Source organism: Xylocopa sonorina, chromosome 4 (assembly GCF_050948175.1).
Source record: "Xylocopa sonorina isolate GNS202 chromosome 4, iyXylSono1_principal, whole genome shotgun sequence".
Taxonomy (NCBI): domain Eukaryota; kingdom Metazoa; phylum Arthropoda; class Insecta; order Hymenoptera; family Apidae; genus Xylocopa; species Xylocopa sonorina.
Window position 1 is genome coordinate 11353486 of NC_135196.1, and position 23625 is coordinate 11377110.

Genomic DNA, 23625 nt, shown 5'->3' on the forward strand with positions numbered 1-23625 from the left:
ACGAATAAAGAAGTTTTTGTGAAATTTGCTGCACTCCACGTTTAAAAATAATTAATTAAATAGGAGATCAAAATGTTCGTAGTTAGAAAAGAGTGAAACTTATTTAGGGGGACTGGTTATTTCAAATATTTCATTTTACACATACTTTTATAATAAAATTCGATTTGGTTCGAAGTCCTAAAGAACAAGTTAAAATGAGCATACAATCACCCATAGTTTGCATTATAATATTGGTAAATTGGTTACCTAACATATCGTTTTAATTTATATTGGTAACTGACATATCATTTTCCTTCATAGTAATTAATAAGACAGTAACATTCGAATGTGAACCAAAATAATTAACAACATGTAGCAGCTTCGATCGAAATCGTCGAACGTGTATTATCACGCTATTTCCGCGCATATTTTTTATGCAGTTTCCACCCAGTCGACCGTTGGCCTACGATTGTGTTAGTATCACAGAAAATGACAGTTTGAGTGTCGCGTTGCTATCGTTTCGGCATGTTCTCCTTCGCGTGGATTGCGAGTTAATTGGTTAACCCTACAGAGAAACTGATTCCTGCACAATTTTTGGCGATTTGTAGAAATATATCGATGCATTTAGAAAATGACGGAAATAAACTGGTATCTATCCGATGTTTCTGGCATTGCTTTAAGCAAGAGAAGCATTCAGAAATACTGTAAACTTGTATTCTGTTTTTTTTCGTAGGACTGCAAAACCTATGGATTATAAAACGATACGATTTACATCTTTAGTAGAGGCATCAGAGCATCCCTTGAAACCTGTTACAATTATGGTATACTTAATTCGTTAATATACGTGAAAAGATTAATATACTTTATTATTTTTATTCGCAGAAATTCATATTATTTTTAAATGCTACTTTAGTAATTGCACAATGTTAATTCTTTTTAAATTATGCATTCACAGTTAATCGATACTCGCAGTGGAATAAAGCGTAGTGCATTACAAAGTAGTGGTACATCGGGAACTGGTACACCAATCCAGGCACCTATATCTGAGAATTCGTTAACAGATCCATTGTTGAATCACTCTTCTTTCGATGGCTCTGATCCTCTCTCACAATTTGCTAGAGAAGAATTAGATCCATTGTCTAAGATGGCTGCAGATGAGGTTCTTTAAAATTACATTTCTCATTTAAAGTAATCGTAATGTTTTGTATTATATGCGTATCATGTTTTAAAATATAATGCAGTGGGATTACTCTAGTAATGTAGTACTTACTGACAAAAAGTCTGTGGACACAGCAGAAGAGTTAGTAGAACCATGGTCAGCAAGACGTACTGTAATATTAAACAAGTACACAACATCCGAAAAGTTATCAATAGTTACCAGTTTTTTGCCAGGTGGTGAGAAAGGTACTCTTTACTTGTTAAATAAATAATATTAAACATGCAAGTAAAGAAATGCGAGTCTTAGTATAAATATTGATTTATTGTAGTTATCGTTAAAGTTCAACCAAGCGGTGGAATGGTTGATAAAGTACGGACAAGATTGGAACAGTTAGATGATTTTGAAGAAGGATCTGTTAGACAAATGTTAGATTTGTCTCAACAACAGTACACTGCGAGAATTGAACAATTAAACAATGAACTGGTTCAAGCATGGCATTCTGATCAAAGAGTGAAAGCACTCAAAATAGCGATTCAGGTTTTTGCTTTAACTTATTTCTTGATACTGAAATTGTGCTTAAGAAGAAATGGAAAACTATATTAATGCAAAATGTTTTCAGTGTGCCAAATTACTAGTAGATACATCCGTGATGGCTTTTTATCCTAGCAAGTTTGTTCTTATCACAGATATTTTAGACATTTTTGGAAAACTTGTTTATGAGAGATTGAAGATTAAAGCTGAATATTACAAGTTAGTATATATCATCTTATTTAAATATAAGCTTTTACTATAATTATTTTACATTTTTTAGACCAGGAAGTAAAGTACCCACAAGTTTACCTGATAATTTTACACCTGATATGGTACCTGAAAATGCAAAAGAGACATGCAGAAATTGGTTTTATAAAATAGCATCAATAAGAGAACTAGTTCCACGTCTTTACGTAGAAATGGCAATAATAAAATCCTACAGCTTTTTAACAGCAAGGTAAAAATATAGGCACGCATATACGTACAAATATTTGTGTATTAGGTTTATAATTTTATGCTATGCATTATATACATGATATTAATATTTTTGTTCTTAGTGAATTTAACACAGCCTTATTACGAATAACACGAATGATAAGAGGCATTGGAAATCCTCTCATAGCTATATATGCAAGATGTTATTTGTGTCGAGTGGGATTAGCTTTAAATAAAACATCTGACTTCGAATTTGTAAGGGAAAACTTTTACGACTTTCTCTTTACGTATCAACAATTATTTGGCCAATTTGTGAGGAATGATTTAATTAAGCAAAATATGTCTTTATATTCTTATTTAAATCTTTACTCGCCAGCATTGGATTGGATATTGCAAGTACTAGTAGCTACAACTTCTGAGAATGCTTTAGAAGATATACTTTTTCGATGTAAAAATCAGAAAAATAGGTTTGTGTTATACACACCTTTATGCTATGAATAGTAATATTTTTGTGACATTAAAAAATTGAGATATATTTTCCTTTTAGTTCGTTACTATTGAATAGTATTCTGACTGCATTTAAACCTTCGTACGTTGCGGGACGTGCAGCGGATTTTGTAAATTTAATAATCGCAGTCGAAGATGACGGTAATTACTGTGAATAATTAAATTGTTTTGCAATTTTTGAATACTGCAATTATAATTTTCTAGGTTTCCCACAGTATCTCTTGTTTCGAAGCCTAGGCGAAAGTCTTGTTCTAGAATCGCCACCGAAAGAAGACTGTCAGTCGATTCTGAATATAATATGGAAATATATAACAGAATTAACAAACCCAAACAAATTCATGCACTGCATTGAAATCTGGATTCAATTTGCTGCTATTCATTTTTCTGTAAGTAACAAAGTTTTACTTACAAATAAAAGCACATACTTATTTTTTATCAATTTCATTTGATATATAGGTAAATGAACTAAATGTATTTTTTGGGAAGATAATTGATCGGCTTAATCCAAATAAAAGTTTTGAACACTTTTATCCACAGCTACAGAATATCGTAGAAAAAGTAGTATCTCATACACAAGACTTTGAATCATTACTTGCTATGGTAATTATCTTTATTCTAATTATCTTTTCCTCACTTGTTGTCAAATGATGCATATAAACATTTTTCAGGATAATTTCTTACCCTTAATAGATTTATTTCATAAGGAAAGTATTAAGGTTGAAGTTTGTAAAACTGTTATAGAAGGTTTAAGTACACAAATTGGCTCTATTACCGACCCAATTATTATAAATGCTCTTATGTTTATTGCTAGAATAATGCACGATTCCGTTAGGTAATTTTTTTGTTTTATAAAAATATACAGGGAATTTGACAAGTATTGTGATATTTTATATAAGTTTATTTATACAAATGCGAGAGTGTCTAATAAGAAGTTCAATTAGTTAAAGTTTCAATTTCGAATATTTTACTTCCAAAGTGTCACAATAATTTGCAAATCAGTAATATGCGTGCTTGCGCACACATACACGCATGTGTACAATACATATATAATTATATTTTTGTATTTAATGTAGTCTTACAGTAAAATAATTTCAGTGCTCTGACTGTTGAAGATGAGAAACGGCAAATTGGTCAACTCATATGTAGTTTAGTACAACGTGTTGATTATGGTCGTGATTTTGAAAAGCAATTGAATTTTTACGCTGAAGCTAGAGCAGCTTTTCCTAATCTCGATAGTGTCCACATACAACTTGTACAGGTATCCATAATGTGAAATGCATAATTATATAAAAAAATTCTGTAATTAACGTCTGTTTTAAATTACAATTTAGTGTGTAAATAGACTCTCAGTTGATACTCGAAAAATTGTTCGAGGCCATCATACAAGAAGAACATCGGCATTTGTACGTGCTTGTGCTGCGTTTTGTTTTATTACCATTCCATCATTGACATTAGTACATACACGGCTTCAGCTGTATTTACTTTCAGGCCAAGTTGCGCTCTTAAATCAATGTTTAGGCCAAGGTGACTGATTAAGATTCGTTGGTGATTATGTTGCTATCTGTGTAAATATGTAATTTTAACTGAAAGATATTTTTCAGCTGATGCATGTTTTAAAGCTGCCTTAAGCTTAGTCCCAGAAATGCCTAAGACAATAGACATAGATGGAAGGCAAAAAAGTTCACAATCTTACTTGCTTTCATATTTATCGAATTTTTTATCAACTTTATTAGTTGTACCGGTGTGTATTTATAAGTAACATTAAGTAAATTTTCTTATATTATTCTATCACTATAATTGATGACAATTCATTGCCAATAGGACAGTCCAGAACACGGTGTTTTATATTTGATGAGAGGTTTACTAAATGCCGTCCAACGATGTTTCGAAGAAAATATAACAATGAGGACGTATTTATATCTACGCGTGCTTGATTTATTGTCAACAATCGTTCAAGAGAATTATCCATATCATGTTGACAAGGTATTTTAAATGGCACTAATTATACTATCATTTTTATTATCTTATAATACGTACACTTATATTTATTTATTTATTTAGGTTGATTCTAACGATAAACTGTATGGATCTGATCAAAAATTTGTAAGTGAAGTTAATAAAATTAGTTCTAAAATAGTAGAAGAAATTTTATCTCACTTAAAGTATCTTGGATCTACCGACCAACTTGAAAAACAAGTAGCTCTTGCATTGGAGCTTTTCAATTGTTTTGTTATTAGAGCAGATTTACGTGATCCACAATTAGCTCACATGGCTGTAAATTTGTGGAATTTATCTCTGCGACATGGTTTTGTAGATTCAAAAGTGAAGGTAAGAAAGAAATATACATATATGATATGGTCCCTGTACATATGAAAGTGTTTATAGTATTCATTTTATTTTGTTTATTTCTCTGAGTATTTCTCCTTTAGATGAAAATGATTGCTTACATGGTGCAAAAAAGCCATCATAAAGGATATGAACATTTTGGAGATATTTTAAAGAAGATGCTAAAATAAAGAAATTGATGAATAGTAAATTTATTAAAAATTCAATTTAAACAACAAAAAAGATACACTAATGAGTGGAATAAATATCCTACTTAATATTCTTGGCAGATAAATATATTGTATATTAAATTTCATTTAACTATAACATTTATTGTTATACATTAACAAAATAAAACAAATGCGGTTTGTATATATGTATATGTCGGAGCTGTTTTTGGCAGAGCATTAGAGTATCATGATGCCCATAAAAATGGCATTGAACTATATTATTATTGTACATGTAACATGTACACATACTATGGTATTGTCAGCTTTTTTACATAAGTATAAATAAAATTTGTACATTAAATATTGTGTGTATTAGATGGCACATTAAAATTACTATACAAAAATGAAAGATAAGTTTTTCATACATCACACTTTCTGACATATGTTAAGAGTATACTAAAACTATTAATTATTATTAATAAAATATAATTTAGTGGAAGACTTGATTTTGGAAGCCACGATTAATGCAGCCTTACGCTAGGTCTGCATTGATATATCTCTTTTTTTTTTTTAAGTTATTATTGTTTTAAGACAGATCGAAGAGCATCCAAAAATATATCTGCATGCTTTTCCGTAAAAGTTAAAGCAGGTCTTAGTCTTATTGCTGCAGATCCACAGCCACCAGTATGAATGCCTATTCAACAAATTATGGATCAGTTAATTGTAATTTAATTTCTTGTTAAATTATATAATTTGTACATGCTATTGGATTACCTTTGCTTAAAAGTTTCTTAATTATTGTATCTCGCAGATCAGGGGAATTGCAGTTAAATGCAATGAATGTTCCACGCCCGCGTACTGAATTAATTAGCGTAGAAAATTCATTCTGCAAATTCATCAACTGTTTCAGTGTGTAGTCACCAACGGTCGTAACCCTATCTAAAAGATTCTCCTTTCTCATTGTTTCTAACACAGCTTCAAGTAATATTACTTTACTAGGATCTCCCATCCACGTATTGAATACACGATAAGATTGTTTAGGTCTGTAAAATATTGTGGCCGAATTAGAAATCACTACAGAAAAATGATTAAAGGTTTCAAAGTCAATTTTACCTTAAAGCTTCAGTATGATAGTAGCCGCCCAACTGCATTTTTTTACTAAACGTTACCAAGTCTGGAGGAAGTTCTAACTGGAAATGTTCGTGACACCACATTTTTCCTGTTGGTCCGCCACCTGTTTGTACCTCATCGATTAACAACGCTGCACCATTCTAAAATGTAATAATAAATACCAGATTACTGCCATACGTGGTTTTAAGAAATTGTAACTTATCATAAATGTTACGTTCTTAAATGGTTACTTTTTTTGTTATACGCTGTAATTCTTGAAAGAATGCAGGAGACGCGTGGTTATCGCCTCCTTCTGCTTGAATAGGTTCACATATCACACCAGCAACTGGAACTTTCTTCTCAGTCTTGTACTTTTCGAATAATTCTTCTACCTAATAAAATAATAAAGAAATATTATTTGGGAACCATGATATGTAAGATGTTAATAGGAAAACAGATTTTCAACATTCATACGTACTTCAGCTAAACACCGTTTATCTTCTTCTTGGTTCTCTCGAACATTTTCATTTAAAGGGTATTTGTAGACGGGAAACGATGCAATGGGCCAATCGAAAGCTGGAATATCTATCTTGTGGATGTATTTACTATGTGTTGTTGAAAGAGATCCCAATGTTCGTCCATGGAATGCTCCTATAATTACAAATACTGCCGTTAATTTTGGATTCCGTTTAATATGTAGACTTTTTTAATTGTTATATCTTTTTGATGTAATCAAGTACCTTTAAATGAAAGTATAGAAAATCGTGGAGTACCAGGAACTTGATTTAGCATACAAGTCTCCATTTCTTCTTTCGTAAACGGAGCGCCTTCTCTTTGTTTCTCAGCGTACCAAATGAAAATTGTTTTAAATGCATTTTCATTAGAACAAGAGCCGCACATCATAGTTGTAATGTGGGATAATCCCGGTGGGGCAACCTGTATCGTATACAGTAAATACATAATACTGCTATATACAAATAAAACTACTAAAAATTTTATTATATTTATCTGCACAATATGCGTCTGTTACGTACGTCTGCGTGTAGCAAAATTTTTTTCAGTTTGCGTGGCCAGTCTTTCCCTGGAAATACGCCCAATGCTGGTCGATTCGCTATAATTTTCTAAAAAAGTGAAGTAAAGTGATATTTCGAGCAACGGATGATTAAATTTAAATTAGTAGGCGTTGCCATCCATTCATGACGGATGATTGCTATAAGTTCACTTTGTGCGAAACTATTTTGAAAGAGCCTTCGAATTTACTGCATAAAAAGCTGGAAGGGAAGGAGAAGACCTCTAGGACGTTTCATTTACCTGATTAACCGGATCGGTGAGAGCTTCCAGCATAGCTGGATGATTGTAGCCCAGAGGCATCGATGAAATTTGCATATAAACATCGAGCAAACTATTTCCATCGACGTCTACTATGTAGTTGCCTGCTGATTTTTCGTAGTCTGCGAAGAATTGTACGGAAGAGGCTTGCTGCGGTCACAAATTTCAACATGAAACCTATTCCATTCCCAGTATACACACATATGTTTAGTATATGTACACAGATAAACTGCATAACATCAAATATTATAAATAGTACTGCTGCGTCCAATTAAAAAATTCCTATTATAGTCCACTATTACTGTAAGTAAAAACAGTCGGAGAACACTTCAAGCGCGTGTCTGAATTGAAATGTACGTATCTACTTACATTGTAAGAGCGAGCTATAATACATAGCTTTTATTGTTCGTTAAATGTAAATGGACATAAAATGAATGATTCATATATTTTTAGTTGCACGTAACAATAAACATGGATTCGATTTCACGTGTTGAAATAAGGAAGTCCGACTTGAAGTAACATAGCGCATCGATGCTATCGAACATACTTGTATGTTATTGAGTTCTTGGAATAAACTACGTGATTGAGGTCCTGGTACTTCCGTCATGATCACTGGTCTTTTTGGTTCTTCCGTTAAGGATCCGGTTAGGCATCTTTTCCAGCAAGTAGCATGCCCTATACAAAATTCATAAAATGGTCACTTATTTTTCTTATTTGTAAATACTCGAGCGTTCATCATGCGCGTAAATTATTTCGGATATTATTGTTTCATCATGTATCAACAATTTAATTTTTGTATCCGTAGATTTATACGACTAAAATAAACAGTTTATTTATTTCGATGGGTTGCACGCTGCTGCTATTAAGTACTCACTGTTGGTATCGATAAAAAAACGAAGAATTCCATAGCAAATATAATATTATCCGATTCAATTTTATCTCTTTGCACGTGAATTGTGCGATATTATATTTCAGTCACGATCGAACTCTTTTTTAAGTGGCGTAACGTAAGGTGTATCATTGATTTGAATCACGTTATACAACTTAGTAGATAGAGCTGAACCCAACTTAATAGAGCGAGCGTTTACTTTCATTGGTGTCAGTTAAAAGCAATTGGTTGTCGTATTAATGTATAACAATGTGCTTTAAAATATTCCATCGCTTTTTTTCTCCTTCGTTACATATAGCTTGACTATGTACGACTTTCCTTTTTACAAGTTTACTTCTTATTCATAAAAATTCGTTTCGTGAAGGCTGGTTACTAGTTTGTACTTGTACTGCTTGTAATGTTTGTCGCGATTATTATTATCGCACAGTATAATTTGTGTCTTTTATAATCTTTATTATAACAGATAGCGATAAACATATTTATCGTGCGAAATATTAGAATCTGAGTACAGTGGTTATCAATCTGTAGATCATGAGTCTCTTCAGGAAGAGCTTCATTTTTGAAGAGTTGAGGATGGCTTTCAATAAACGACTAAAGAAGAAATATGTACGATATGCTGTTGGTATTTTTTTGAAAATTTTGCTGCTCTATCGTACACGCGTGTACGTACGTATGCACGTACTCCACTGATTACGTGCAAGAACTTAATAAGCATAATATCCATTTTTAATGATAACATTGTGCATTTGTGAAGAAAACGAGCTTCTGCGAGTAATCTGTAACTAAATATCTAATTACGTGGACAAATTCTAGTTTGTGACAAGCGATTACATTTCGAATAGAAATTTTTAAGAATATAAGGTCGGTAAACAAGTTCATAAATATCCAATAAGTGTTACTTACTTACTAGCGCGACAACATATCCGAATGTACGATATTTCAGATCTTGATTAGATAAGTGACGAAATGGGACTGAATTTTTCCGATACGGATGGAGTGGGGTTTACGAAGATTAAAAAGGGGATCATAGAGGCTTAGTGCTTGACGATATTTACTAAAAAAAGAGAAAACAGCATTATTAACATTTGTTCTAAATACATACATGCATTTACGTGGATTCGCGATAAGAACTCCATGTTTGAAGTCTTGAAAACAAAATAGTGAACGTGAATATTTAATATATCGCGTGCTAAAGTGTACCAGTCGTTTAGAACGATTAGCGACTTGATCGAAATATCATTTTGAAATTCGCTCGTTTGAATACCGACAGAGCGGTATCTCGAAAGTAGGGCAACATTTTAAAGCAGCAGCGTGAAGTATTCCATACGAAACATAACAGACATAATAACTTTGATATTATACAACATTTATATATAATTATTAATATTCAGTCGAGATGTTGATACGTGACTGTTTGATTGACTTAAAATGTCAATAATCCTTGTCGAACGTAACATCATTGGGGCACCTGGTAACCAAAGTATCCACAGATTTGAAGAAAGACGATTAACCTATTGTACATGTATCGTTAATAAATATATTGCCATCATTCGTGCACAAGTTGTCGGCAAAAGAATTAACAGAGTGGAAAGCAAGTTATCGATTCTCCGAGTATATCGTGCGCGGACTGATTTCGATACTCTGTTAATTCTCGTGCCGTTTGTCCCACTGTTTCGATTGAATTCAACGGGACGAACGTGCATAATACGAACATGGAACGAGTAACGCAATAATACGTTGGCAAAAATACCTTTGAGAAACCGCCTTGACAATGTCCGAGCACAATGGACAGTTCGGTATTTGTTAGCGAGCATATTTCATTCACTCGCGTCTCTTAACGACGAATAGACTTTTCCTAACGGTGCGGACCAACTGGAAGACGTGGAACGTCCTCGCGAAGGGATGGAATCGGACTGCTCGTTGATACAACACTCCGCTGATCCTTGCGCAGGGACTGTTGAAGCGTTTCCGAGACTGTACGGACATTCACGAACCAGTTCGAGTGCGACCGCGAGTTTTTAACTAAACATCCACCTGTTCGTTCGATAGATATCGAATATCTATCGATAGAGATCGTTGTTGCTCGAATTTCGAATCTCGTTTCTCGTAATAGCGACAGAGATATGAGGAGTACCAACGCGGATGCGAATATTTGATTTACGTACGAGCCACGGACGAGTACATTTAACGACCGACAATCACTTCCAACTACTTACAACCCTACAGGATGCTTAACAGCGAATACGGACGTGTACGAACTTTCACGAATATTCAAATCCAGTGGCGCGATCTACAGTGACGCGGACGTGTTATGAACAATGATTTCAAATCGCGCGGAACAGTTTCGTACGGTATTTTAATGGGAACTATTTTTGCTTGCCTGAGCGTATGATATCTTTTTTCAAATTATCATTGTTCTTATACAAATTATACGAGACGAATGTATTGTTATAAAAATGTACTTTTGTTTGTATTTCAGTTGCTATTAAGCACCAAGACGTGTAGAGAGAAGGAAGGAAGAAACAAGCGGCAAATAAATCCGAAAAATTGGCTTTCCCTTCGCACACGATTTGCGTCCGCTTGATTTTAAAATACCATTCGGATCCCGTGCCACGAATAAAAATGAGGATGTCAATTGTTGTACCGAGCAACGAAAGTGAAAGTAAAATTTCCGTGATTTTCTTTACGTATCACACTACTTACGAAATTTGCCGATTATGAGATGAAGTTAAGTTGGATGCAGTCAAAATTCATCTGGTCGAATGGTTATACTAATATTTGCATCGCTCGTGACCTCTTTACCATCACTTGCTGCATTATGTATTATCTACCTGGTCGCCATGAACCCTTCCGCGGATTTAAAAGGTACAATTTTTTTTTTGCCTGACAAATCTCGTTTGTTTTGTTCAATCTTTGTACAAACGAGAACGAAGGCTGTTAAACTATTAGCTAGAAATGAAAGATAGGGCGCGGTTCGATTGAAAAATCGCGAACCCTTCCAATTCGAACGGTTTCCAAGTGAATTTCCTTTTAGGTGCACGCGACACCTTAAATAAGTATGCCTGGAAACCACGCCTTACGATTAGTCCTTTGCTCTTGGATACTGGGTGGTGGTAGCCAAGTTTTTAGGCTGTGGCGAGCCATGCTGTGTTGCACGAGTAGTATTATTCGTTCGCGCCAACGCATTCGAGTCGGTTCGTCCGGCTGCGTAACACCGCCGACTACTATAGTGGCCGTCCGGCTCCGTTCGATTCGAAATTTAACGCGTCTTCGAACAATTGGGGAGACACACATTCGTTCACTTCACTTTATTCCATCAAACGATCCTCGCTTCGTTCAAACATTCGACGATCCGCAGGTTTTTTCGGTATCGAAAACGGGGGAACGCGCTACACCTGGACTAAAAATCTTGTTCGATTCGGTAAACGAGTGACCTAGACAGTTTTTCATCTACATAATCGTTTGGCCAACGATATTAAAACTCCGATCACGCGCCCATCGGTAAGTATTCAGCCGTTCTTGCTTGCGGTACCGATTGCACGTTATTTTACGAGCTACACGCGTAAGTCCTCCCGGGAAGAACAGTTTAAAGGGTCGGACGTTATTTCCTAACGATTGAAAAGAACGGCGGTTCGCTTGCTAGATAAAAAAATGATCGATTCGAGAAAGTTCAAGTGAAGCAGGCTTCTTATTCTATTTTTGAAAAATGTTATCTTTCTTGCGTACATAGCATATGCAACAATGTTGGCCCTTCGATGTGCGTTAAACGAATCTCTTTGTCAAATCTGTGGCGCAAAGTGTTTGCGCGGTCAAAAAAATGTTTTTTAGCTCTATCGACTTTATACGAACGGTGAAATAATTTTCGAGATTGTTGTATTTCTATCTTTTTCCTGGCCTTGACAGAAACCTTGACTGAGGGGGATCGTCGTTCCTTTCTCTCGTTTTTTGCCATTTTATTAAATTTTTTAATGGTTTCTCTGTTGCTGATATTAATACATGCAGCGCCACTGCTGTAAATTATTAATTACAGAGACATTAACGTCAGCTAATTTTTCGTGATTCTAAATTATGTATTTAAGTTTGGCGCTCTACTGTAATGGACGCAGTACATACGTTATATGGATAGTGTGTCCTTTAACGACATTACAGCAGCAATTACGAAATTTTTTTATAGTTTATCCACTTTAAACGTTATGTGACACGTTACTTCCTTACTCGGGAAAACGTACTTAAATCTTGAGGAAGAAACGGTCTATTGAGTAATTTCGAATTCTCGAAGGACCAGCGAGGATTCATTGTTCGTCGGTATCCTTTATCCGCTGCCCGTTGTCACGTGAAACACCTGCCCCAAGAGAGTTACGTTCAATAAATATTTAAAAGTTTCTAGAAAAAGTATCGGACTTTTTTTTCGCGTGGGTCTTACGTTTCCAGCATATGGAGATCTCAAAAACCAATCCCGGCTTTGCTTGTTATACGCACGATCTCGTATTCAGTACCGCGGTTGTAAAATAAACGTAATGACCATTATTATTAATGCGACACGTAAACGGACTACAATATAGTGGATAACTTTATATGCATCCAGATTTTACCAGTCATCGACCTTTGGTAATCTCTTTTATGCAAAACCGACTGTCCCACACGAATTCCTCTTAACTCCCTTTTCTACTTTCTTGGTAGACGCGCTACGCGAGCGCGAATTCTCTAACCGAGATTTTAATATTTTTTATTAAACAGTAAATGCGACGATAAGTTAAAAAAATAGGGAAGAAAAAGGTAAATGGATGGTGTCGAACGTACCATTGTTTCCCTTTTTTTTGTGCTAATTATACTTGAAATTGTTTTAAGCGATATTCCTACGGCGAAGGGATTATCATATAATTTACGTGTAAGACGCGTATAGATTATACCTCGTTGAATTGAATTATATAGGTAGCATGTTAGAATAAATAGTACATTAAATCAAATAAACTATACAGAATAAATCATATCGTTTTATAGATGCTCGATCGTTTTCATAAATACGTGGTTGACCAGTGGAACGATTAGTGGTACTGAAAATTTACGATATGTCTTCGTATCCCACTCGTAAATTCTATAAGCGTAGAATATATCATTTTAGATTTCACCGTAGATCATACTAATACCACTATGTCCGGTTTTCGTAATTTTATATACAGGTTCGATTAACGCGGATGTTACCTCAAATTCTAATGGGCGGACGAATATATTACGTCTCTCTTGTACAAGATTTTCAACTCAGATCTTTTTTTACATCAATTTAAATTGCTTTCGCTCCCTGTAACTCTTACGACACAGTACAGAACAACACTCGAATTCTCTTCAAGGCAATAAATTTCGTTGTAACATAACGGCATTAGCTTCAATTATGATAATTCGCGGAGACAAAAAATCATTAATTAACATTTTTATCTTGCGTAAGATTTACATATGTAGTAATTAGACTTCCAATATATTCAATGCTCGGACATATTTTGAAATCATTAAATTGCTTTAATCTTCATATCAATTAAAAGTTGCAAAAAAGAAGAATATTTAAATCTGCTATTTTCTCAAGTTAGTCCTGTTCAACTTTTGTTTCCTATCTTTTTAAAGGTTCACTCTCGTGACTGGGGTACTTTTTCTTTTATAATCACGCGGTATCACGCGGATATCTGACACCTATAAATAAGAATTAAAAACAGTCCTTCGAGGCGCAATAGTAGACCGGTTTTATCCTGTACTGTTGTGCCTCAATATATATGTGCGCGCAAACTTGTACTTACAATTAAGCGCGAAGAAGATCCATGAACATGATCGGACGTAGTATACGGTTTTCCACGGATATCTTCTACATATATCAGCATTCATATCCTTATATGCACGCGGATACGTAAATGAGAACTGAACAAAGGATCTGTCCATCAATATTCATCTAATTTCTAACGTGGTAGTTCGAGCCTTTAACTCTCCCTTGTTAACATTTGCTGAAAGTTATACTTACTTTTAAATGGACGCTATTACTTACAATTATATAGCTCGACATGGTGCACGGGGACCATTAAAGAACCATGTTCAATTTCTTTCTTCTGGACACGAAATTTAAATTGTTCGTTGGAGTTACAACGTGTATACGTATGCGTACCTTACTTTACATATACGTTTGCTTGGACCAAATCCGGCTGTCATAACTTTCCTGCTGGTTCATTCTGCTGTCTCTTTATTCCTCTACGGTGTTGAAACAGTCATCAACCTGTTTTGTCGTGCGGGGGCAAACTGCTTCTCTTCGTCGACACTTCACTTTTTTCCCGAGGAAGCATTCTGATTGATCACTTTCAGGATGTTTACATTGCATGTACGGGTATATAAAGGTAGCAATGGTTCAATTTTAGTTAAGTTAAAGATCATTGTAAAAGCTGAAATGGTACTACCTAATAGTACCATTGCGCCTAATCGTATGTTACCCCTGGTACACAATTAGAATCGCTTAACGTATCGAAGGCGCAACGCCCACGCACTTACACACAGCTCAATAATATTCATTGCACGGGTAGTTTATTATATCCACGTATGCTTGTAATGAATTATGTGTCCAAGGTCTTTCGGTTACCGGAAAAATGATATAGATATCCTGATTAATGTGTCCACTTTTCTTAATAAATTTATCCAAGTAATAAACCTGCTCGAGCAATTTCTGATAGAAGAGGAAAAAATATAATTGACTCGGAAAGAAGTAGTCGTGTGCAATTTATGAAAAACCAGCATTAAATTACTACTGAACGGCACGAAAAATATGCCACGATCCAATAAGAGCCATAAGTTTGTTAAAAGTGACCAAAAAGATGCTGGTTAGCCTTCGTCGTACCGGAGAAAGGTGTCACAACCGTTTATCTCGAGTCGCCGAATTCTTTTGATACCGAACAAGTCGGGTGATACGTTAAATGACATTGGAATGCGTTTCGCTCACTCCTGTACAAGGGCGTCATCAATTTCTTCTTGCAGGAAGGACCTTCGTCCGATAACTCACGCTTAATTACTATATGCGCTGATATAATGTTCTACAGGTACCACCCACCAGGCAGCGATACATTTTTTTGGTGGAAACGAATGTGAAAAACAGCCTGTCGATTTATCATCTCCATTAAATTGGCGCTCGAGCTATTTTTCAAAGCTCTTCTTCTGCTCTCAACAGTGATCCTTGTCAGTTGGCACGCGCCGTGCACCAATATATTTAAGAATTCTGGCGCCATACATGTGTAACGACACGCATTTACAACTCAAACTGTATAAATACGCGGTTACTAAAAAGAATGAGAGAAACGAAAGTCAATGAAATTCCTTTTAAGTGGTGCACTTTATTTCCAGGAGAGAAGATATCTTACGTCGGGTTCGTATTTCTTCGTACACGAAGGTGCTTGGAATTTTTCAAAGTGACTTCCCAGTTCTCACAAACAGAATGTTATTTAAATCGACGGAAGTGCAATGATTCTTCAGCCGAGTGTACAGCCGTCTTCGAAACAGAGTCCATTGATCTATGACGCGTAGCTCCTTTTGCAGAAGCGTATCTAAAAACACGTGTAAGTGAAGAGCATTCTGATATCTGCGAATTAATGGGAGTAGCTGTACATTTCCATACAAATACGTACGATTTCCTCAAACTTATTTGAATACCCTCGACACAAAGGAACGTAAATTGGTAAAACCTGTTCCCGCAGATAGACTGCCAGGTCAGAGGCAAAATCAACCAGGGTATTGACGTCCAAGGTCGTCCTCTCGAATACACAAATTATGGTAATTCCTCGGGATATCCAGTGTAGGCGGATATCGATTTAGTTTAAACGAGACCCTAAGTGACCATTGGAAATCTGCGTGTCACGGATCAATGAATTCGTCTCGAAGTGGATTACGTGTCGAAGCGCAAGAAGAAGAAACGTATACGTGTGTAGGTATCGCGATGCTGAAGAAGAACAAGCGAAGATGACGTTGAAATCTTGCAGGAACCACCGCGTAAAAGAAATACGAATCCTTCTCAAGGGAAAGAGAGTTTACACGAAATATTTTTCTGAATAATGGAATAATATTGCTGAGAGTCACCTTGTACACACTTGTGATATCAAAGTCACGAATAGTTTGTTCAAATCCGCTTACCTCATGTCAACCCATCGCCTGGAATGTTTCAAATTGTTGTTACAATATTTCACAACCGGTACGGTGGAATTTCATCCGAGGCGATCTGTCGAGAAGCTCAAAGTGTACTAACGCATGAACACGTTTTCAATTCAACGATTGGTTATCAAAATACTTGATTCGATGCGTGCCTGTAAGGACGAGTTTGAAATAGCGGATATCAGGATTCAATAAGCATCCTCGTTTCAGGTTGTCGTAATCCGACCTGATTGGCACTTACACACGCGCCTTCCACTTCCTTGCGCAAGATTTTGCCAACTCAAGGTCAATCGTATCTGCGCTTGTCTACAGGCTTTTTTTTTTATCCAAATTAATTTGATTCTGTCTTTCAATGCAAACGGACAAGGAAATTCACGTGACAAGATAATTGGGGCTTCCAGAAAATGGAAGTAATTTTACTTTCCAATTCTCTGGACGGATAGATATAGTTTGTTTCAAGAATTGTATCCTCATCGAAGATAACTTGATGTGAACAATCTTATTTTTAGGTACCATGATTACCATTTGTCGATGTCGCGATGTATTCTTCGTTCTATTCTTCATTTCCCTTAGGGTAAGTAAAATGAACAATATCAGCATAAAGTTTCATTTTTGAATAAAGTCATTGTACAGCTTGTTATCGGTATAATTTAATTAACCTGTGGGAAAAAAGAATAACGTGACGGTGATGTAATCTCGAATGATCGTGCACTCTTTTTGCCATTGGTAAAGAAAGCTCGGTGTAATAACATGGCTCGCAAGTAGGGCCCTGAAATTATAATGCACAGGCTGTCCGATGAAGGATGTATTTTCCGTGCAATCGTATCTTGTAGCCTCTCAGAATGCTCCTTTTATATTGTGGGGAGTGGGCATTTTTTATTTACACATATGAGGTTTCCTGGCGTTCTGGAACCGGTATTTTATGATTATCGAAGGATTGATAAATTATGATTATCGAAGAATTGTTTGGATACTGACCACTTATACCGATACATTTCATCTACACACACAAATTTAACACTTATATCCGATGCTCTCCTTTGTATAATTATCTACAATGAAACTGCGATATTAATAATTACGAGAATTAATTGTTTCGAAGGATTTCAATTACAATTATGTAAATGGGCATGGACGTTTAATGGACCCTCCGGCACGGAACAGTATGTGGCGTTTCGGGTATCCGAATCCTGTAAACTACAACGATAACGAACTCTTCTGTGGCGGGTATGCAGGTTCGTTATTTCGTAATGATTACCTTGTCCAAACACGAACAGTAAGTGAAACTACCAACAATTCTAGAAACCTGATATAACATTTACGATATCGAGTCTATAGCATTCTCGGGTGGCGTATTCAACCACTTGAGCGTTTGTAACTCGTAGAGTAAAATTCCTTTTGTCAGTAGAGTTGAAAATCGGGTTTCTTTTTGTATCATACCTCGAATCCGATCTGAAATAAAAATGATAAAATTAATGTCAAGAATTTTCGAAAATAATCATTCACGCTGAATATCAATTCGATCTGCTTCGAGGTGTCACTACTATAGTACCATTACTGTTCAGTTCAATGGGTCCAGAATAAAGGGCAATGCGGAGTTTGCGGCGATGCCTATCACTTAAAAGAGCCGAGGCCGCACGAAGCGGGTGGTGAATACGCGAAAGGCACTATCGTTAGACATTACACGGTTGGACAGGTAATTTTCTTTTTCCTTTTGTTCCTTTTATTACTAAGAAACGTTATATTAAATAATAATACCCTTGGATCAATCTATAAATATTGACGGCTCGCAGTTTTCGACCATAAGGTAGGTAGATCAGGTTTTGCTCCCGGTTCAAGGACCAACCCTTGCAGAACCCTTTTGCATATACCTCGACTTGCCATTTCTTCCGATGTTCTATAAGTTATGAACCTGTTTCTTGAATATTCTTTTACTAGTCACGATATCTTCGCTTGTCCTACCTAACGATTCGATAACTTTTTTCCTTTCTCGTAGACCGAGAGACAGAGGTCGCTCGGAGCTTGGAATGTCATTGAACTCGAAAGTTTATGAACAGTCATTGACAACTTTGACTCGTGCAATTATTTCCTACGAATTCAACGATGCGGTCGAATATATTTTATTTTACATTTACCTCGCGGCAGACACTTTTATGTGTATTTCTTATTCCGTTGAAATTTTGACTTCCTGATAATTAATTCATTTTTTATTACCTTTCATTGTACACCGTGCCTGTCTGCAAATTGGCACGAATTTGTAGGATATCGATGTCGAGATCGAACTGACGGCGAACCATTTGGGAGGATTTGAGATGTACCTTTGCCCAAATAACAATCCAAGACACGTGGCAACTCAAGATTGCTTCGATAGGTAAAGGAAAGAATTTTGACAGAATTTGCAGGATATTTGTAGGATTGCTGTGTAGGATAAAAATCGAAATGTTTATACTAGTCTTACCACGTTGAACGCCACGATGATCATATGTGACCGCAACTTGTCTTTTCTGCGGCGCCCACGGTGGTCACCAGTGACTGGAGAGCATCACCTATTTATAATTATAAAAGTTGAATGAAAATTAACGGTTAATGCGTTTTCAATGTCAAAGTTAATTAAAGAATGCATTAAACTAAAATATGCGCTATTGGAAAGTGAAAAACTTTTATTGGATCAAAAATGAAAAGTTAATTTTTATTCAGAGTGAGCGTCAACGTGTTTGTGTTAAACACAGCTAGCGGGGGATAATAGTTATTGCGAGCATGTATTACCACGTAAAATAAGTGTAAAACGATATACAAACATTTTGTTCTTTGAGGTATCCGTTATATATATCTGGAACAAGGGACGTTCGATTCGAGGTACCTCCAGAGACCGAGAGGAAAGCTATTTTTCGGTATAGGGTAACTTTACCACCGTACGTTACTTGTACGCAATGCGTCATTCAGTGGAACTACTACACAGGTTTGTATGACAATTACGATAAATATATTTCCCTTGGAAATGGTGAAAACACGGTTTTGAACAGCTGTCAAACGAACATCGCGAATTAGTAAAGAATGAAATTATTAGGTAACATGTGGGGCACTTGCGAAAACGGTACCGAGGCGAACGGATGTGGAAAGCCGGAAACGTTCCGAAATTGTGCCGATGTGAGCATCATCACCAGTACAGCAGGAATACCGCCCCTATTTCTGCAGCACGACAATCCCTTCTTGCTCTATTATAAAGATTATTCTTCGCCGGATAACATATTCCCGCTCATCGTCAGGCAAGTATTTCACCAATCATCTGTCACACGTGTCATGAATTAAAGTACAGGCAATCTAATATAATGCCATACAAATCGCCAACATGACTGATGAGTATCATAAGCGTCATAAATTTGCCTCGATTACCATACGATTATCCAAGACAATATTTAAAACACATGTACCTTTAATTTCTGGTTAGTTGACACCGTGCGTCAGGCACGCACCAAGAATATTAATAACTGTTTTCAATTTCAGATCTCAGGTGTGCATGCCTACACCCCTTTACCGTCGTATACCAGGTATGACCGACTGGTGTCAGACGAATTGTCTTCGTTATCCACCGAATTGTCCAGCTACCATTTGTCACTGCCCGTAAGTTGTTCTTCCACGTGAATTATTCCACGTGAATCTTGTCCTTCTTCACCGATTACATCGTTTCCTCGATATTCCTGACACAGGGAAGTATGCGATGCGATCGGAGACCTCGCTGGAAGAGATGGAGCAAGCGTTTACTGTATGGACAAGTGCCTCGTTTACCCACCCGATTGCCCATCGCATCGTTGCCGGTGTTATTAAATGAAATTAAGTTACACGGTCGTCGATAGTTGGACTTACGTTCGAGATCGCCGCGGCTCAACTTTGGCTATTCGTAACTTTAATTTATTTAGTAAAGAGAAAAAAAAAGAAAAAGAAAAATGTCAGGAGAGGATTTAGGAAATATGTAGAACTTCGTGAAATTTAATTTCGCTATAATATATTTAGTATTAGGACATTTCTACTGACAGGTTAAAACAGTACGCATGTATATCACATATTACATATGTAACGAATAACATTCTTTCTGCTTTTACGTATACGTGTGCTTGCGCATAAATCAGATATGCGTACATACCTACATACGCGTAAATGCAGCTATTTATAACAGAAATCTCGGTTATTTTAAATTACACGTCGGAAACAATTGCTCGGAATGCCAACGATTCCCTCCACGGGTATCAGGGGGTGCGCTGTACAATCACATTATCCCATCGTAACACCTCAACGTTTGAATATCGATTTTTCGGTGAAAACTCGTAATTTATATCGGCCTCGACTAACGTGTATAACATTATCGTTACGTCAACGCTAGGTCTTTTATCTTCCCTTCCTTCACGATTATACATTGTTTATACTTTACAAAACTATATACACTAAAGCCTTTTATATTCTATAACACGTTTTCAAGTTTCTAAGTAGTAACATTTTCCTTCTTCTTCTTTCATAGTTTGTATGTATAGTGTGATAGCAATTAGATAGTTTATTCGTTAGGTGTGTTCAACGTATCGATACAGCTTTAAAGTAAATCGTGACTGACGCATCGCGAATCACTAGCGCAATTATAATCTATTTAATATAAAGGTCGTATATATAATTCTTTTGCCTCTTATGCATTTATATATTTTAATATCGTTTAAGCAGTTTTTTTCTTTTTTTTTCCTCCTTTTTTTTCTTTAACACGTCCGCAATTGTTTTAGAATGCAACGAGATCCACGTGTTTGGACCTATCTTCGTTTCATCTTATCGATAGATCAACGTTTCATCACTCCTCTCCCGTGGAAACTTTTAATAATTTTGTTTCGACAAACTGTTAACGTTCCATCACCTCCTCGTGCCTCTATTTTCTTCAGTTCTTCCCTCAGACAATCTCTACGCCTCTCGCCGATCGTTACAGAAAGATCGCACCTTCAGCTTTCGTCTCGCGTATGTATAATATAATTTGACGTTACGAAGTACAGACAGTAGAAGGAGAATTAAAGTGTCGAAGAATTAAAGCGAAGAATCTCACGCGAATTCGAGTGAAACATTTTTTATTCTCGGCTCGCGCGTTGATCTTCTGTCGATGAAGCTAAGTCCGATGTTTTCTCTTCAAATCATACGTTTCTTCTAAATGTCTACGTGCTTCAACAGAGCTGAATAATGTTGTCGCAATAAAAAATGAAAGTAGGAGAAGAGCAACGTGTTTTTTTTTTTAGAGTACGTGTTTCAGGTGCGAAAGAACTTCTACCGCTAATTTCTCGATTCTAATGGTAGTTAATTACTTTTTTGGTACATTCGTTAAAACGAGCCGGTGATGCGGACTGATCTAATACAAAATATAGATAAAATACCTCAGGACACGTCAAGGATCGCTGAAATCTTGAATCGGTCACCCTATATCTCGCTACTGTCGCTTAAAATTATCCTCGTCCTTCTCGATGTTATTATTTCTTCTTTTTTTTTCTCCATTTCACCGAAATAATGAGAATACTAATCATTGTTCTAAAAAATGTTAGTCTTAAAATTTGTTACATACATATTCGAAGGGAGGGGCGAATTTCAGGTACGTTTTCAGTCTTTTGCTGGTAAACGTGGCTTGTTCCGATCTAGTCGTACCATCGAACGATCTTTCCGAATGCAGAAGGAAAAGAAGAGGAGAACAGTGGCAATTGAAACGATCTCGATTTTCTCATCTTTTTATGATATCAACGCTATGCCGTGTTGGTGTCCCGCGATACTTTTTCCAAAGAAACGCTGACGATACCGCAAATTTATCTACGTGTATCCTAGAAATTTTGTGAAAATAGAGGGATAGAATTGAGAACAATCGGGACTAGTAAAACTTCACGATCCCCTGAGAACCTTGATTGGCGAGAAGATCCGAACGAGTCCTGGCAACGTAAAACTAAACAGTCTTGATCCTCGCGGACGGCATAGTGTCAATAATCGAACGAATCAAGCAACTTTTTGCTACACGTACGTGTTTCACAAAAGGAATAACAGTGGAAATTCAACCCCTTGCGATCGTGTTGGAAAATATTTCTTCAATTACGATCTAGATGAAATCTCAGCCAGGCTTACCTGTAAATTACGCTATACTTTAAGTTATATTTGTACTATTGGCGAATCTAGGGACAGAGAAGAACCAAGAGATATATACATTCTGAACTGTATCGCTTTTGCACATAGAATGGTCGGAACGTAAGTAAGTTTAAATTCGATATCGAACGCTGTAAGCGAGGCGCGATTAACCATACGCAGGTAAATAAAAAAACGTTACATTATTCTTGTAATCTCGTTCTCGCTTGCGTGCCCTTCCTCGAAGGAGCCTGAGGAGCCACCAACGATTACGATGCCCGTTACAAGACATCTCGTATCACAAAATTAGCCGACGTTCACCTTACAATTACAAGATACAACCGAGCAACGCACAAGTATTCCGTCGCGTGGGTACGTTACAAATTATTTTACGTTTAAAAAAAAATACATGTAGCAAAGATCTTAAAGAAACAACGAAGGGTTGTGGAAAAAATCGTCTTTGCTTAAAAAGAAAAACTGCACCAACAAGTTAGATCGAATAAATCGTTGTTCACTCCTCTTTGAAACAATAATATCAAAAACGATCGCGAGTCGCCGAATCGTTCTAACATGCGCGTACTTTTCCTCCTCGCTTATGAACACTGTCTTCTTATATTCGTAATACTGACACTACTGATATCCACGAACGTATGTACCCGGCTAACGAGGGAAATAATAACGCGGTACGCGCGTAGAGTGATCAGAAACGTTTTCAGACCGGGATTAAGCGTCAAAGTGGATGGTGTTCCCGAGATTCAGGACGCGCAACGATCCTCTCGATTGCCCTTCGTACAATACAACAAGATTTTAAACGATAACGTGTAAAATCTATTACGCACGATCCTTAAACCCTTTGACCACTTTGTTGGTGCCTGAAAGCTCTTAAAATACTCGCAACGGGG

The 23625-nt window shown here is 36.3% G+C and overlaps 3 protein-coding genes across 5 annotated transcripts; 2 read left to right on the top strand and 1 right to left on the bottom strand.

Moving 5' to 3' along the window:
• Nucleotides 1-328: 328 nt before the first annotated feature.
• LOC143423245 (VPS35 endosomal protein-sorting factor-like) lies at nucleotides 329-5167 on the top strand. Of its 3 annotated transcripts, XM_076894429.1 has the most exons (19): nucleotides 329-452; nucleotides 588-627; nucleotides 713-800; nucleotides 935-1138; nucleotides 1221-1383; nucleotides 1467-1675; nucleotides 1758-1888; nucleotides 1950-2126; nucleotides 2227-2571; nucleotides 2652-2752; nucleotides 2816-2997; nucleotides 3068-3211; nucleotides 3280-3443; nucleotides 3707-3869; nucleotides 3943-4135; nucleotides 4213-4352; nucleotides 4433-4594; nucleotides 4673-4939; nucleotides 5041-5167. In XM_076894429.1, exons 2-19 carry the CDS (start codon nucleotides 611-613, stop codon nucleotides 5125-5127), a joined length of 2937 nt encoding a protein of 978 aa, XP_076750544.1. In that variant the 5' UTR covers nucleotides 329-452; nucleotides 588-610; the 3' UTR covers nucleotides 5128-5167. The 3 variants fall into 3 exon arrangements, with proteins under 3 accessions (XP_076750544.1, XP_076750543.1, XP_076750545.1); XM_076894428.1 differs by lacking the exon at nucleotides 329-452 and having other exon boundaries at nucleotides 459-627; XM_076894430.1 differs by lacking the exons at nucleotides 329-452; nucleotides 5041-5167 and having other exon boundaries at nucleotides 459-627; nucleotides 4438-4594; nucleotides 4673-4811.
• Nucleotides 5168-5247: 80 nt separating this feature from the next.
• Gabat (4-aminobutyrate aminotransferase) lies at nucleotides 5248-10308 on the bottom strand. Its single transcript, XM_076894433.1, has 10 exons — nucleotides 10185-10308; nucleotides 8093-8220; nucleotides 7528-7695; nucleotides 7251-7337; nucleotides 6957-7152; nucleotides 6695-6867; nucleotides 6468-6608; nucleotides 6220-6377; nucleotides 5881-6149; nucleotides 5248-5800 (listed from the first exon to the last, which is right to left on the bottom strand). Exons 1-10 carry the CDS (start codon nucleotides 10246-10248, stop codon nucleotides 5685-5687), a joined length of 1500 nt encoding a protein of 499 aa, XP_076750548.1. The 5' UTR covers nucleotides 10249-10308; the 3' UTR covers nucleotides 5248-5684.
• A 7406-nt stretch (nucleotides 10309-17714) lies between these two features.
• Nucleotides 17715-20437, top strand: LOC143422830 (uncharacterized). The gene is made up of 7 exons (XM_076893764.1): nucleotides 17715-17835; nucleotides 18166-18296; nucleotides 18862-18971; nucleotides 19414-19559; nucleotides 19668-19866; nucleotides 20105-20221; nucleotides 20308-20437. Exons 1-7 carry the CDS (start codon nucleotides 17742-17744, stop codon nucleotides 20423-20425), a joined length of 915 nt encoding a protein of 304 aa, XP_076749879.1. The 5' UTR covers nucleotides 17715-17741; the 3' UTR covers nucleotides 20426-20437.
• Nucleotides 20438-23625: the final 3188 nt, after the last annotated feature.